At 29.7% G+C, this 17,848-nt stretch overlaps 2 protein-coding genes across 3 annotated transcripts in view; both read right to left on the reverse strand.

Moving 5' to 3' along the window:
- Positions 1–9,148, reverse strand: part of LOC137830689 (DNA-directed RNA polymerases II, IV and V subunit 8B-like) — a 56,201-nt gene extending 47,053 nt beyond the window's left edge. Inside the window, exon 1 of one of the 2 annotated variants that reach the window (XM_068638159.1) lies at positions 9,138–9,148. The gene's annotated coding sequence lies outside the window, so the exon portion shown is untranslated. The remainder of the gene's footprint in view (positions 1–9,137) is intronic. The other variant, XM_068638158.1, reaches the window with a different exon arrangement.
- LOC137829471 (uncharacterized) lies at positions 9,118–10,051 on the reverse strand. Its single transcript, XM_068636272.1, has 2 exons — positions 9,841–10,051; positions 9,118–9,746 (listed from the first exon to the last, which is right to left on the reverse strand). Exons 1-2 carry the CDS (start codon positions 10,049–10,051, stop codon positions 9,118–9,120), a joined length of 840 nt encoding a protein of 279 aa, XP_068492373.1.
- Positions 10,052–17,848: the final 7,797 nt, after the last annotated feature.

Below are 17,848 nucleotides of genomic sequence, written 5' to 3' on the forward strand. Positions count from 1 at the left end.
AAATAATCATTTATCTCTCTTATCTAACATATTTTTTAAAACTTGAATTAAAAAAATATTTGCTCAAAAATATAATTTAATGATATTTTAATATTAATTTTCATAGTTTTTATTTAAAGTGTTACTTAATACAATATTTTAAAATATAAGAGGTAAATTAAACATTAAAATATATAAGTAAGCGGATAATAAAAATAATAACGTACTTAGAAAATGGATTTAATTACAACTATAAAGTATTTTCAATTTATTTATTTTCAAAATTTAAAATAACAGTATTATTTATTTATTAAATATAAGTTCATTTTAAGGTTTCATTAATTAAGTTCACTTTTTTTTTAAGTTTATTCTCAAAATGTATTTATTATGTATATTTATCATTGTTTTTTAAAATTTTCGCAGCTTATCCACTATTACATACGTAATAATATGCTGATATATGTTAAAAAAAACATTGTTCTATCTTAAAATTTCAATTAAAATCACACTCAAATGATGAGCCACAAAATGGATTCAATTTCGTTTCTACATTTTTCAATATTGCACCAAATACTCTTAACAAAAGCTCTTTTCACACTTCTCTGTTTGTGTTAATGTTCTCGTCGAATCCAATAAATAATAATAAATATTAATTAATATACTCATCTTTTCTTTAAAGAACTATAAAAATAATAACAAAATAATAAATAAATAAAATGACAACAACATTAAGTTAGAAAATTCCAACAATGTAACAGATTATCACATTAAGAAAGGAAATCAAATCTCACATACAGAAAGTAAAAAGCATCCACAAGCCTTATTCTTATCACGTTATGGCATCTTTCTTTTTTTTTGTCAAAGCTCAACCTGCTCTTCATTATACTCTTCATCATACTCTTCTTCATCTACTGATCGATTATGATAACGATTAGTACCAACTTTTTGAGGATAAGGATCACCTTGTGGATCACCAAGAGGCAGAATGCCTTTTAAAGATGACCAACCATCAACGATGGGCTTCACATCATCCAGAATGCAGAGTGTATGTTTTGCTCAAACACAGTGTTTTCTAGGACGGGAAACGTTCTACGAATAGCAGAAAATGATAGTATCTTGTCATTGGCATAGTCAAGGTAGACACAATAGCATTCAGAGAAGATATATGCTTTGTAGTCTTCAGTGTCAAATGAACATTTTATTCCATATGCTGAAAATGACGAATGCTCAAGTGATGGAAAGTCATAACAAATCCAATCCAAATCTCTCAAAATCTTATCATTTGTCCGTGTCTGTTGTCCAGGAGTGTAATACAACCGCATGTACTTGTCTTGTAAGAAGAAATAAACTTCATTTGTACTTGAAGAACGAAATGCAGAATTTATATAAGGTTCTACCTCTAGTTCTTCAGAAAAATAGTCATCTTCTCCCTCTATTTCTTCAAATAAATAGTCATAAGCGTCAAAAGCAGCATCTGGATTCATTCCCATACCTGCACAATATAATCACCTATTTATACTGTTATGGGGTGGGAAGTTCTTACCCTTGTTTCAAGGAAAAGGGATTGATAAATAGGATCTAACAAGTAAAACCAAAACAAAAATCATGTACACCAAAATCATCATAAACCCTAATAACACACTAAAATAAGTCATTGTTCCAAGGGTCATATCAAATTTATCATCAAAACCAACCAACTCAACAAGCATATCATACATCACTAGCCAAATGGAAAACATTAGGGTCATAAACAGCAATCCAAATACAGTGTTACGGCAAAAACCTCAAAATAAGACGTAAATCAAATTCAGTTACACACGTGTATAATGCAAACCATGAGCGGATCAAAAGGATCAGCAGAAGCAGAATCACAATCGTAAAATAAGGAAAAAAAAGATAGAATTCGAGGAAAATGAAAATGAAAAAAGCAAAGAAATAATTAGCACCCGAAACATTATCAACCAACCTTCTATAATTCAGATTTCTAATGAACAAAACAAGCCTTTAAATTCAATGCAGAACTCAGAAACACGGTACCTGATATTAAGAAAGGGTAGCAGCCGCAACTCTCTTCAAACTCGCACGGATAGAGATAACAAACCCTAGTTATTGAAATACGAAGAAACCTTAAGAATCACAAAATACGAACGAAGATTAGAAGAAGAAGAAGAAGAAGATTGTTGTGAGAACGAAGGGGAAGAACTTTTTTAGAACTCTCTCTTCAATGTTATGTAACTAATAACTTACTAAGAAGCTCGGGGAAGAAGAATTTTTTTTTTGAGCCCAATGTTTTAATTAATTACTTTTTGCACCCATATTTTTTTAGTACGTAACTAATAAGTTATGTGTAAAATGATAAAAATGTTTTTTTTTGGTGTAGGTTAAAATGTATTTTGAATTTGAAATTTAAAAATACATTTGATTTGGATTGTCAGAATATTTTTCTTGAATGTGGATTTTTGGAATATATTTCTAAATTTAAATTTTTATAATTTTTTTTTTGAATTTTTATTTTCCACGATTTTCTTCTAAAATATTTTTATAGATTTTTTTTCCAGAATTTTTGGCAGAGGAATCCATCACTCAAACAACCTAGCATTCTTCTATGGTCACCACCACTTACCTTAGATTATGTTTTTCTTTTTTTTTTCCTAAATAATAACAACAATAATATTATATAGTTTATTATTTATATAAAAAAAAATCAAAAATTATGATAAACATTGTTTTTATTATTTTCACATTAGATGAACACATAAACTTTAAAAAAAAATAAAACATCAAAAAGCCAACAAAAAATGTAAGATAAAACAATGGTTTTTTTTAACATATCACAGCATATTATTACATATTTAAAGGTCGATAAGCTGCGGAAAATTACAAAAATAATGATAAATATACATTTTGAGAATAATTTTTTTTTAAAAGGTGAACTGAATTAATGAAACCTTAAAATGAACTTATATTAAATAAATAAATAATACTGTTATTTTAAAATTTGAAAATAAATAAATTAAAAATACTAATTAAATCCATTTTCTAAGTACGTTATTATTTTTATTATCCGCTTACTTATATATTTTAATGTTTAATTTACCTTTTTTTATTTGAAAATATTGTATTAAGTAACACTTAAATAAAAACTATGAAAACTAATATTAAAATATCATTAAAGTATATTTTTGATAAAATATTTTTTTAATTCAAGTTTTAAAAAATATGTTAGATAAGAGAGATAAATGTTTATTTAAAAATTAGATAGAATACAAATATTAATTTATTAAAAATATAAGAAAACTGTGTATTTATTTTAAAATTATAAGGATGTAAGTTTTATTTAATATTTTCAAATAAAAGATAGACACAAATTTTCCTCGCTATTATGATAAAATTTCATAATGTTTTTCTTCAAATATGTTTTTTATTCTTCATAAAATATTATTTTTTATTTTAATAAATATTTAAAAAAATTATCTCTAGTACATTTTTATTTTATTTTTTTCATCTAAGTTATTTTATTTCATTATTACAATTTAACTGAAAACAATTATCACAAGCAAAAAAAAAAACAGTTAAAGAAAAATTATTAAGTACAAAAAAAATTGAAATTCAATAATTTATCAAAAACTAAAAAATTGTATTTAAGCTTACAACTTTTATTACCACTGTGGTTCATAATAATAAATCTTCATACATTTATAGTTTTATACATTGCTCTATTAAACTAAATAGATCAACAAATATGTAATATCATAATAAAAATAAAAATGTAATACAACAAGTATAACAATTGCAATATTCTAATTTTTGCATCTTAATTAGAAATTCAAATTTTATTTAAAGTAATTAAGTTGTACAATATTAATGAATTTCTGATGAATAATTTAAAGTTTTAAAAAAACTTTAGATAGATCAATTTAATGTTTTTTAAAATATAAATGTTTTTAGATTAATTTATAAATAATGATAGCATGATATTAACTCATTCTAAAAAAAAAAAATTTGGAATATTCTAGAAATTTTATTTATTTCAAATTTTCATTTAATTGGATATGGTTTTGAAATTTATAAAAGAGTGTTCTCCTAACATAAACATGAATTTTATGATCCTGAAAAATAATAATAGAGATAAAGCATGATTAGTCAAAATTTATATTGCAAGAAAACAATGACAAAGCAAATGATAAAGGAATACTTAAAAGATTAAACACTCAAAAAGCTATAATAAAAAAAACCAAGCATACAAAAGAAGGAAAAGATGATATTGGTGCTTGAACATACACCTGGATAAGTTTCACAAAGATGGAAATAAAGTAAAAAAATAAAAAATAAAAACTGAAAAATGTATAATTGGAAAAAAGTTGGAAACCTAAATACTTAAAAGATAAAATTAGTCTTTATTTAAAATTTTGAATAATTTAAAAATTTTATTTACGTAAGACATTAAATATTCAGGATTTTTTTCTTTAGCAATTTCGAATAATTTTTAAATTTTAATTTATTTTGGATTTTTATTTAAGTAGTACATTAAATGATTTAAATTTTGTATTTATTTAAGATTTTGAAAATTTTAAAAATTTTATTTATTTTACATTATGATTTAAGTAGGAAATATAATAATTTAAGATTTTAAAAAACTTAATTTTTATTAATTTTAGATTTTTTGTTTAAGAATGAAATTAAATAATTTAGGAATTTTTTAACTATTAATTTTTTATTTAAGAATGACACTGTTTTTGGATTGTATTAACTTAGGATTTTGAAAAAATTATAAATTTTATTTATTTTAGAGTTTTATTTAAGTAGGACATAAAATAATTTAAGATTTTTATTTAAATATGACATAAAATAAGTTAAAATTTGATTTTTTTTAGAATTTTGAAAAATTTAGGAATTTTACTTATTTTACATTTTTATTTAAGTAGAACATGCAATAATTTAGGATTTGTATTTATTTAGAAATTTGAATAATATAAAAATCATATTTATTGAAAAAAAAAATTAAGTAGGACATAGATTTGTATTTATTAAAGATTTTGAATAATTTATGAATTTCATTTATTCCAAAAAATTTATTTAAGAATTTCAATAATTTTGAAATTTTATTTAGGATTTTCAATAATTTGGAATTTAATTTATTTTGAATTTTTATTTAAGTAAAATATTAAATATTTTAGATTTTGTATTTACTTAGGATTCTAAAAATTTTATAATTTTTTTTTTAAATTATTATTCAAGTAGAAAATAAAATAATTTAGAATTTGTATTTGTTTAGGATTTTGAAAAACTTAGAAATATTATTAATTTTAGATTTTTATCCAATAGAAATTTAAATAATTTAGTATATGGATATATTTAGAATTTTGAAATTTAATTAATTTAAATTTTTATTTAAAAATGACATTATATAATTTAAAATATTTATCAATTTTCAATTAAATATTTAGAAATTTTATTTATTTTACATTATTATTTAAGTAAGAAATATAATAATTTAAGATTTTGAAAAACTTAGAAATTTTAGATATTTTTTTGAGAATGAAATTAAATAATTTAGGAATTTTTTTAACTATTGATTTTTTATTTAAGAATGACAGAATTTTTTTTTTATTATATTAACTCAGGATTTTTAAAAACTTATAAATTTTATTTTTTCTAGATTTTTATTCAAGTAGAACATGCATTAATTTAAGATTTGTATTTATTTAGAAGTTTGAATAATATAGAAATCTTATTTATTGAAAAAAAAGTAATTAGGACATTAAATAATTTAGATTTGTATTTATTTAAGATTTTGAATAATTTATGAATTTTATTTATTTCAAAAATTATATTTAGGAATTTCAATAATTTTTAAATTATATTTAGGATTTTCAATAATTTTGAAATTTAATTTATTTTGGATTTTTATTTAATTAGAACATTAAATAATTTATATTTTATATTTATTTTGGATTTTAAAAAAGTTAAATTTTTTATTTCTTTTAAATTATTATTTAAGTACAAAATAAAATAATTTAGGATTTGAAAAAACTTAAAAATCTTATTAATTTTAGATTTTTATCCAAGACAAATTAAGTAATTTAGTATATGAATATTTTATATTTTATTTAAATATGACATTAAATAATTTTAAATTTTTATTTAAGAATGATATTTAATTTTTGGACTTATATTTATTTAGGATTTTAAAAACTTATAAATTTTATTTAGCTTAGATTTTTATTTATTTAGGATTTTGAAAATTTTAAAATAATTTTTTTATTTCATATTTTTAATTTTAATTACCATTAATTATTTTATTTTATTGATTAATTTGCCAATATTATAATTTATAATGTGTTCATAAAATCAGATGGAAAGAAAATCAAACACATTAAACTTCTTATGATTTGTTAGTCTTTACCGTATTCCATTACATTTGTTTATACATTCATATAAAATGAAATTAACTTCACGTGTTATGATTTGAAAATCTTAATTTATGATTTAAATTTAAATTATGGTTTAAGTGTATATTTGTTTTAGTGTATTAACAAAAACATGCTGGTAGAAGATTTGACAAGAAAACAATATATTACATGAAGAGCGTATTTGGAAATGAATATATTGGTTAAACATATACACCAATGTTTTGGAATCCAACATTTCAACATCGTACACCAATGTACATTACTCTTATATAAACATACATGATAAGCAAACAGGAACCATACCTTCTCAGAATTTCTATAATATCATTTTCACTAGTATTAATCACCAAACAAATTATATTACATCAATTCATGTGAAAATACCTTTTAAGCACTAAGATCTACTTAACAACTTTTCTTGAGATACATCTTATATGTAAGAAAAAACGTAAACTAAATAACTACACCATACAATTAGTAGATCAAACAGAAAAATACAACATCAATAGACCTTTGAACAAATCCAAACTAAATAGCAGCACAAAAACATATTCAAAACAGTTTGGATAATCAGGAACTAGAAACTTAATAACAGCCAGATTAGAATATTGTCTAAAATTTCATAAATACCTCTACATTTGATGAAGATTGTGAATAGAGAAAGGCTGACAAAGTCTTCTAAACCTCGTCTCAACCTCACAGGTAAAAAATACCCTAAACCCTAAACCCATACCTTTTATATATTCATTTTGGACAATTAGAAAACATTCATACGTAAAGCATTTTCCGATTGAGAGGATTTTCCGATTGAGAGCATTTTCGTTCATCAGTTCATTTTGCAGGTAAGAAGTCTCGATTTTTATATCTTAGGTTTTTAATTTATCATTCTTTAACTTTATGCAAATGGTTTCTGTACCTGAGTGGAGAGATGGGGCCCAGGCACGGTCGGTTGAAGTAGTATAACTGCGGTCGATCGTTCCTTCTTGTCGGGCGGGGGAGGGTACCTGTGAAGGCACTCCGACGCTCAAGTAAGTATGAGATTCCAAGTGTGGTTTAGTAAGTGAATGAAAACGTACCTTTCTCTGGCTTGAGCACTGTATTTATAGGATTGCCTAATGGGCCTTCTCTCTCTTGGGCCAAGGGTGGTTGTGGATAGGTCTCACAAGTCGTGCTCCGGAATACCTGGGGAAAACGCGTATTTCTTATTCTTCGGAGGTGTATCTTAACCACCTTAGCTTGTTACATAAATGTGTCGTTCGGTGCCTGCCGGTACACTTGCCCCCCAGGCTCGAGGTGAATGGAAGCCGAAGAGTCGTAATGATTGTTGTGCCTTTCGAGTTGTCAGACATTAAATTTAACGGAATGACGGGACGTTCGCATTAGCGAAGAATATTTTCGGTTAGGCATCGAACAAACGGCCTGCCTGTATGGAGCACCCGTGGAGGACGACCGGTACGACATAGAAAAAATAGTTGATGGAAAGCTGGTGCCGGCCAACCCCGATGATAATTTAGATGAGGAGGCCGAGGTGGAGACCCCTGGCCCACAGCCGGACGCCTCTTTTGAAGAGTTAATGAACAATGTGCCATAGAAAATTGTTGGACCCGACATGTGGGCAATACACACTTGCATAAATAATTCTGATTACATTAAATAAATAAGATAATTTTGATGCGGAACGAGGCATAGATAATTCTGATTACATTAAAGTAATAAGATAATTCTGAAGCCGAACGACGCATAGATAATTCTGATTACATTAAAGTAATAAGATAATTCAGATGCCGAACGAGGCATTAATAATTATGATTACATTTAAGTAATAAGATAATTCTGATGCCGAACGAGGTATAAATAATTCTGATTACATTAAAGTAATAAGATAATTCGGATGCCGAACGAGGCATAAATAATTTCGAATAATTCTGATGCCGGACGAGGCATAAATAATTCTGATTACATTAAAGTAATTAGATAATTCTGATGCCGAACGAGGCATAAATAATTCCGAATAATTCTGATGTCGGACGAGGCATAAATATTCTGATGCCGAACGAGGCATAAATAATTCCGATTACATTAAAGTAATAAGATAATTCGGATGCCGAACGAGGCATAAATAATTCCGAATAATTCTGATGCCGAACGAGGCATAAATAATTCCGATTACATTAAAGTAATAAGATAATTCTGATGCCGAACGAGGCATAAATAATTCCGATTACATTAAAGTAATAAGATAATTCGGATGCCGAACGAGGCATAGATAATTCTGATTACATTAAAGTAATAAGATAATTCTGATGCCGAATGAGGCATAAATAATTCTGAATAATTCTGATGCCGAACGAGGCATAAATAATTCCGATTACGTTAAAGTTATAAGATAATTCTGATGCCGAACGTGGCAGAAATTGAGAGTAATAAAAGGAATAGGGGACTTGGATTTTGATTTATAGTGTCTCGTTAAAACCTTCTCGGTCGTAAACCCTCCTTAGGGAAAAACCGACTGAGTGAGGAAAGAGTACACTTTCATTAAGTTCAACTGTAATAAAATTTGAGATGCGTGTTATTCCACGTTCTCGGTATGTCCTTCCCAGACAAATGTTCTAAATAATAGGCTCCACCGACTGTTGTGTCTGCTATGCGGAATGGTCCTTCCCAATTGCCCGGGCGCTACTCCGCATTCGCCATACTAAGTCGCCTTTGTGGAACATTCTTGGTTTCACCTTGGATTGGTTCGGACGGTTCGTTCGGTCTCGACTTCTCTTTCTTTGCTCGGGGTTTGGTCTTTGAGGACTCCGGATCCGACTGCTTTGAACCGTTGGTGGTAATCAATGTGTTCCTCGATTTGCATGAATTTGGTTGCTCGAGTTCGAAGGTCTTCCATGTCTTGAGGCGGCTTCTTGATGAGACTTTCAGTAAAACGGCTCGGCCGGATGGCCGAGACCAAATGGTGCAATGCAACTTCCTGCTTGAGCCCTCGGATGTTCATACATGCTTTGTTGAACCTATCTAAAAAGGTTCTGAGAGATTCACCTTTTTCTTGTTGTACTGCTAGGAGAGACATGGAGGACATGTGATGCGGTCGGCTGGTGGCATACTGAGTAGAGAATTTTACGGCTAAGACGTCGAAGTCTTCAATGGAATTCGGAGACAGCTCTGTAAACCAAGTAAGAGGTTCTCCCTGGAGCGACGTGGGGAATACTTTACACCACACATTGTTATCTGTGGTATACAAAGTCATTTGCGTCTTGTAAACATTTAAATGCTCGTCCGGGTCGGTCGAGCCGTCATAGAGTTTAATGGCGAGGCCTCTCCATTTGTCAGGAAGTGGTGTGGTGATGATTTCGTCTGTAAAAGGATGAGCCCTTTTACTTGACTTTCTTTCGACTGTTTTAGCTGTGGAAGCAGGATTGGTGTCGGCCGGTGTAGGTATGTGATTGGCCTTCTCCTTCGGGATTATCTACCTGTCGCTGGAGTCGCGCATTCTGCTCTCTCAATAAGGCGATTTCCTCCTCTTGGCGGCGTCTATCCTCTTCGTGTTGACGACGGTCTTCCATCCCCTTTTGCCGCAGTTCCTCCATCTGAGTTTGGAGGGTTTGAATCATAGTCATCTGTCCTGCCATAGCGTCGTTGTTGTTCCTTGTTGCAACCATTATAGCTTTAAATATTGAAATCTTGCCTCGGCCCCACGGTGGGTGCCAATTGTACCTGAGTGGAGAGATGGGGCCCAGGCACGGTCGGTTGAAGTAGTATAACTACTGACGTGTCGATCTTCTTCTCATTCGGTCGATCGTTCGTTCTTGGTGTCCCATTCGGTCGGGCGGGGGAGGGTACCTGTGAAGTCACTCCCACGCTCAAGTATGAGATTCCAAGTGTGGTTTAGTAAGTGAATGAAAGCGTACCTTTCTCTGGCTTGAGCACTTTATTTATAGGATTGCCTAATGGGCTTTCTGTCTCTTGGGCCAAGGGTGGTTGTGGATAGGTCTCACAAGTCGTGCTCCGGAATACCCGGGGAAAACGCGTATTCCTTATTCTTCGGAGGTGTATCTTAACCACCTTAGCTTGTTACATAAATGCCCTCATATTTATTGAGTGCGATCGGTCGGTCGGCCACATGTGTTGTTCGGTGCCTGCCGGTACACTTCTGTGAATGAAATTGGTTTAGATTTAGAACTAAAATATTTAGCAAATGAGCATTGTATTCAAAATCAAGATACAAATCAATATGAGACGGACTTGATCAAACCGCTCACAGTCGTAGTCTTCGTCTGAATGGTTCTCATATTGTCTATAATTAATCCATGGTCTTCGGCGAAGTGATCTAGGAACCTTTGCAGTTTCACGAACTTGAACTTATACCTCTTTTAATACTTATATTTACTCTTTCTCAACCAAATCCTTAGTTCACAACATTTCAACAGCCAGAGATAATTTTTTTTAAAACAAAATCAGTGATCACTGACAGGATCCCAGATATAGCCTAAGGGTGTGTTTGGATTAGGGGGTGTGGGGGAGTGGAAAGTTGAGGGTGAGTGGGAGTGGAAGTGTGAAGAAAGTGTGAAGAAAGTTGAGGTTGTTTGGATTGGGGTATGTTAGAGTGGATGTGTGAAGAAAGTTTATTGGAAATTGTGAATGGTGTGATAGTTGTGAGAGTATTTTAATATATTTTGAATAGTAAAATTTGTAAGATTACAATTTTACCCTTTATATAAAAAAAGAATAAATAATGATTAATCATATTTCATATTTTAGTTAATTATAATTTTAAATTAAAGTATAATTATATTATTTAACATTTTATTAATTAAGAATTTTTTTTTATTTAAGTTAATTTATTTACATAATTTTAATATTATAAATGATTTTATAAATTATGTTATGTTATATATATACAAATATATATAAAATTAATTTTAATAATAATTTTCATTATTATGAATAGCAAAATAAATATATTGAAAAAAAATAGAAATTTGGAATATAACATGAAAATTAAGTAGGTGTCAAAATATATAATGTAAAGTCATTACATGAAGAACATAATAATGTTAATTAGAAAAAGAAAAGACATTCCTAGTAATAACATTTGAATCCTTCTTGTGGAGATCTTCAAACGGTTTTCTAGAAGACATATCTTATTCCGTTGTATGATAATAATTTCATCTTTTTCATCGGCAACGTCTTCAATGCACCATTTGAAAAAATTACAGCCTAGAACCATGCCACTTCTAATCTGTTTTGAAGAAAACAATAAAATTGAACAATGAATAAGTTTAAAATAACATTCTTAAGTTTGTTTGAAACCTAATTGAATAAATTTTACCTTGTAGTTGGGACAACCCCAAAATTTTTTCCCAGCATTTTTTTGTGTTGTCGCTATTCTCAAAACAGCAAATTGTCCACAATGACAAATAGGATCAACGAAGGCACTTGTGGTCCCAGTAGCATGGGTAAAAGTACCACGTTTTTGCACACTACAACCAGTACAACTAGATGACGACGTGTTGTGATACGTAGACATTAATGACACTTAACCAATGCTGTCGAAGTAATAAGATGGTAAAAAAGTTGCATTAAAAACAATATGATTATGTAAATAAGTAGCATGAAAAGTAGCATAAAACCTTAACAATAACAATGTCAACGTCAAAAATAACAAATACAATTCATCAATGTTCAACATGAAACTTAGAAATAAAAATAACAATGACAATAACATAATAATAACACACTCAATGGCCTTGATGACGTCGAATGTCAGCCAGAGTAACCTCCATTCTGTCCAATCGGGTATTCATTCTTTCCATGCCGGACAAAATCTGATTTAACAATTCCCTTTGAATGGGGTTTTCCTCCTCAGGTTGACCACCTTCATCATCTTGTGGTGGCAATTCATCCTCTTCATCATCTTCTTCGTTTGCATGTTGTGGTCTACCAAGTTGCCATATGCCATTGACCTGGAATATATTTAATTTTGTCATACTTTTTTTCCCAAAGTAATGATTCCAGCCTAGCATTGTTGCTTGTTCATTGGACAAGTCAAAGCCATACACCTGCAAGATCCTCGTTATCAAATAGCACTTCTAAAATATCAATTACTTTTTAAAAAACCTACAAATTAAAAATTTCTATTTCCACTTGTACAAATATTCATTTTAAATACATTTATTTTTATCTTTCTAATAATTTATGTACAATCTAAAATAATATTAACTACACATTATTAACTACTTTTTAAGAAACCTACAAATTACACATTTGACATTATTCCACTTCTAAAAATATTCATTTTAAATACATTTATTTTTTTCTTATAACAATTAAATCTTATAACAAAAATTACAAAAACATTTTTTTTAATCTTTTCAACTAATAACATTAATAATTTATGTCCAATTAAAAAAAAATTAACCATACAGACTACAAATATACATTTAAAAAAATTATCTATTCTCTTATAAACAATTAAATTAAATGTTAAATAAAATTAACTTTGTATATTTATTATTATACAATATTTCAGTTTTCTTATACAATATTTATTAACTTTGTATATTTATTATTATACAATATCTATTCTCTTATTAACAATATTTATCTTAAATTTTTCACTTTTCTTTAATGACAACAACTTTTTTTGTTTGATTTAATTATAACATTAATAATTTATGTTTAATATAATAAAAAACATAAAATTTACAAATTTCTGTATACATTCTCTAAATAATTCATTTGATAGAAATAAATTTTTTTCTTAAATGTTAAAAAATTAATAACTATCTACAAAAATTAAAACAATAAATCAACTGAAAAAATTAATTTAATTAACTAAACTCCTTAACATATTTAATTAACTATCTAGTAACAACTTAACATAATTAACTAAACTAAACTCTAAAAAAATTATATTACAACAACAGCCTTAACATAATAAACTAAAATAAATTCTAAACAAATTATATTACAAAACCATAATCATAAATATAAAACACAAATTAAATAAAATAATTTTACATAAAAAAAAATTAAAACCTGAAGATAAGCACTCAACAACAGCAACAACAGCAATAGGATGCCTTATAGGAAGATCAACACACCTGAAAATACCAGAAAACAAATAAATTAACAAACAATTTTATTTCAAAAATTCAAGAACATAATCGATTATGGCATCACTTACACAGAGAGGATAATCGATTATCAATGCATAATCGATTATGCTGATAGGCTAAAAAGACCATAATCGATTATCCCAAACACATAATCGATTATGTCCCGTTTCACACACATCACATAATCGATTATCAAAGCATAATCAATTATGCTGATAGGCTAAAAAAGACCATAATCGATTATCCCAAACAGATAATCGATTATCACCCATTTTACACACTATACATAATCGATTATCCCTCGAAAAATTTGCAGATTCCACCATAATCGATTATTTTGCCTGTGATATTTGACCCATAATCGATTAACCGTTGAATGAAACATATGAACTCACCTCAGATGAACCCACAGATGAACCAGATGAAGGCACAGATGAACCCAGAGATGAACACACCACTTTCAGATGAATAACCTCTACGTTAATGAAGCCCCTAACACACACAATTACTTACGAATCTCTCCAACTACACACTCTATGCTTCGCTCTACTCTTCGCTTATCTGTGAATTGTTTCACTCAGAAGCAACGTTTATAAAGAAAAACCAGGAACCTCACACACCTACCTCTCACCCACTTCATTCATGAGGTCTCAAACTTTAAGGTGGTCAATAGATTCCTGAACCAAGTCAGGAATCTCTTGCTGTGCACTTCGCATCTTGCTGTTCACTTGGCATGCATGCAGAGGCATGTGCTTCTTGAATCCAGCAACAAAAAAGCAAAAAAGTGAGGGCAAGATTGGAAATGGGTCGTGATGATTTGGCACTTCCAATGCACAGTGACACTTTCTCTTCACCTTTCAGAAGAAACCAAATTCGCTCAACTTTCTCTTTCGCTGCACTCTCACCCGCAACAAACCATGGAACCAAATGGGGTGCTGTTGTGACTTCCGTCGTCGACAACAGTAGCACCCCTGGATCCAAACACACCCTAAAAGATCTTGTAAAATAAAGAACCTTCCAAACTATGGCTACCATTACCTGAACTTAACAATACAGATGCATAACATAGCAAAGCAAATATCATTATTAACTCACTACAACAACATCATTTGCAAATATTAAATGAACAGTGAACAAGCACGAATCAAAAGTTAATAATTAATAGTAATTAATAAATAAAAACTCAGTCAAGTACTAACTAGTTTGTTTGCATTGAAGCATTGAAGAGAGAAAAGCAGAAACTACATGATTGGTCTGGTAGATTGGTTGGTTTGGTCCAAGTGTGCAGTGATATCAGTGTTTGTGCTTTGCACCAGAACAAAAAGTGTAACTCCATTAAAAATTAAAACATGTTTGTCGGTTCAGAGAGAGAGACATAGTTACATTGTAAAGAACTCATAAATCATTCATAAAGTTCCGTTTGCAGTTTCCTCCCGTCCGCTATTGATTCAAGTGTATCGCGCGCAGAAGATTCTTCGTTAGTGTAAACCCATACCCAATCCCTTGGTGATGTGATCGATAAACTAGCGCAAATCGTTTTTTGGGTTTTTCCCACAAAACATTTTTCAATGATTTATCCTTTTGTGGGCATGCCTCTTTTGTATTCTGTTTTCCATTTTTTCTTTTCATTTGGGCTCTGCACTATACGAAATTTCAACCTGCACTATATCATTATGTTGAAATGACTAAACTAGGCTCATTATTGTGCATGTTTGAAAGAAGAGTTTTTTCACAATGGTGGGATGCATTATTATGGACTAATTATTTTTTTTCTAAATTTGTTCACAGGATTTTTTTAATAGTGATAGAAGTTGGTGAAAAATGTCACTCGCTTCAAAAGAAGAAGTAAGAGTTTGTTCGTCCCAGTTCTGTCTTCCTCTAAATGATGAAAACTTAACCAAAGCCCAAGATTTGTGGCCTAAAGTCTATCGTGTGAATGTTATCGAAAAAGGGTTGACTGAAGTTTTGTACATGGAGGAGGGCAACGATATTAATAAGCGGGTCTACCGCTGGGACACTAGACCTTACAGACAGATCTTTAGAGAGGGCTTTAAAAGTCGGTCTCAGGGTAATACTGATGACTCCACATACTACAATTTTGATTGCAGGATTGTTTGGTTAGTCTGGAATCAGTGCTATACATGGTTGACCATGTTGTCCCAACAACTTACTATTTTGCTAAATTCTCCTGTCCAGGTTAATGTTTTTTGTCCCTTGTTGTGATTGCAACGAGATTGTATTAGGTTTGGTTTTGAGTTTGTATGGGTTAGATTTGAACTGTGTATACTAAAACTAACCACATACACTAACAATAACAATAATTGCGTACAATAACAATAACAATATATAAGTACAATAACTGTGTACAATAACAATAATTACTTGTGTACACTAACACTAACTGTGTACACTAACACTAACACGCACAATAACAATAACTGCTTACAATAATTGTGCGTAGAATAATGGTGCGTACAAGTACAATAATTGCTTGGTTAGTCTGGAATCAGTGTTATACATGGTTAGGGATTGCGTCGGTTGACTTGTCTTATACAACATATTAATTGTACATGAATGAATAAATAAATTAAAAAATTCCTAAAAAATGAACTTAATCCTATTCCTATCACTAACGTATTTTTTCATCAAACAAATACACCAACGTCAATTTTTGCTTACCTGCAAATTGAAATAATGTGTCAATTACTAAATTATGTCAGCTACTCAATTAAAATAACAAAATATAACTACATAGAAAAATGATAAATTAATGAATGTTGAATACATGACTTTGACTTTTGCAACTATTTCAATTGTTACCTTAAAATCAAAATGTTTGTGCATGGATACAGAAACTTCAATTTGGAGTTAGGCACATATTATTGCGTCTTATTATTAAAATATACCCATTTTTAAAAATATTATGAGATACTCAGTTTCTGATTCCTTTTATATTTTCATTTTCGGCAATTAGAAAACACTCACAGACGTACAGCATTTTCCGGTTGAGAGTCATTTTCCATATGCATTTTGCAGGTAAGGAAGTCTCTTACTATTAGGGTTTTTATATCTTGGGTTTTTATTAGGATTTTTATTTTATCATTCTTTATCATTCTTTACCCTTCTTTATCATTCTTTAAACTTTATGCAGATTGTTAACACCAGCAATTTTCATTCTTTACCCTTCTTTATCATTCTTTAAACTTTATGCAGATTGTTAACAGCAGCAATTTTCCTCCGGCAGTGAAGGTTAGAATCTCTTCAAATTTTTATATTGCTTTTCTTTTTATTGTTTTTTAATCTGAAAAGTAAAAAAGCTTATAGCTTTAAAATGCGATTGAAAACTCTCTTTTTTAACTCTCTTTTTTAACCCTCATTGGAACTATCACATGTTTTTTGATTGCAGGATTGCTTGGTTAGTCTGAAATCAGTGCTATACATGGTTAAGTATTGCATCGGTTGACCATGTTGTCCCAACAACTTACTTCTTGCATTTTATTTTGCTAAATTCTCCTGTCCAGGTTAATGTTTTTTGCCCCTTGTTGTGGTTGCAACGAGATTGTATTAGGTTTGGTTTTGAGTTTGTACGAGTTAGATTTGAACTGTGTATACTAACACTAACCACATACACTAACAATAACAATAACTGCGTACAATAACAATAACTGTATATAAGTACAATAACTGTGTACAATAACAATAATTGTTTGCGTATACTAACACTAACTGTGTACACTAACACGCACAATAATTGCTTGCGTATACTAACACTAACTGCTTACAATAATTGTGCGTACAAGTATAATAATTGCTTGGTTAGTCTAGAATCAGTGCTATACATGGTTAGGGATTGCGTCGGTTGACTTGTCTTATACAACATATCAATTGTACATGAATGAATAAATAAATTAAAAAACAATTTATCATGGACCCAATTTGTATTTAGTCGTGCTTCCACTATGTTAATATGGTTTAATTGTACTTGTATCTTGCATATATTATCATAAAGATGGACCCTGCTTTGGACAATTTTATGAAACGTCAATCGACCGCGCAAAAGTTGAGCAGCCTCTCGTGGGGTAGAGAAGGAGAAAGTCGTGGTGGACGAGGTTATGCCAACGGTGGTGGTGGTCCCTCCCGTGGCCAATCGAAAGAGGGGGCGTCCACCCAAGGCTCAAACTGGTTTTGAAATGGGGCAGTTGTCCGGTAGGGCCTTGACAATGCTTAGTCCTTTACTTCGGGTGGCTCAGCCTATGCAGTTTGACCTTTGTCCAAAAGATGAGGGTATCTTGGCGGCCATCCCCACCAAATATTTGTTAGAAGAGTTGATTGAATTGC

Source organism: Phaseolus vulgaris, chromosome 7, assembly GCF_000499845.2.
Source record: "Phaseolus vulgaris cultivar G19833 chromosome 7, P. vulgaris v2.0, whole genome shotgun sequence".
In the NCBI taxonomy this organism is placed as follows: Eukaryota; Viridiplantae; Streptophyta; class Magnoliopsida; order Fabales; family Fabaceae; genus Phaseolus; species Phaseolus vulgaris.

Coding starts and splice junctions, on each gene's coding strand:
- LOC137829471 (XM_068636272.1), bottom strand. CDS start 10,051: ATGGTTGCAACAAGGAACAACAACGACGCTATGGCAGGACAGATGACT. Junction 9,747..9,840: donor AGATAATCCCGAAGGAGAAG/GCCAATCACATA, acceptor ATCCTTTTACAG/ACGAAATCATCACCACACCA.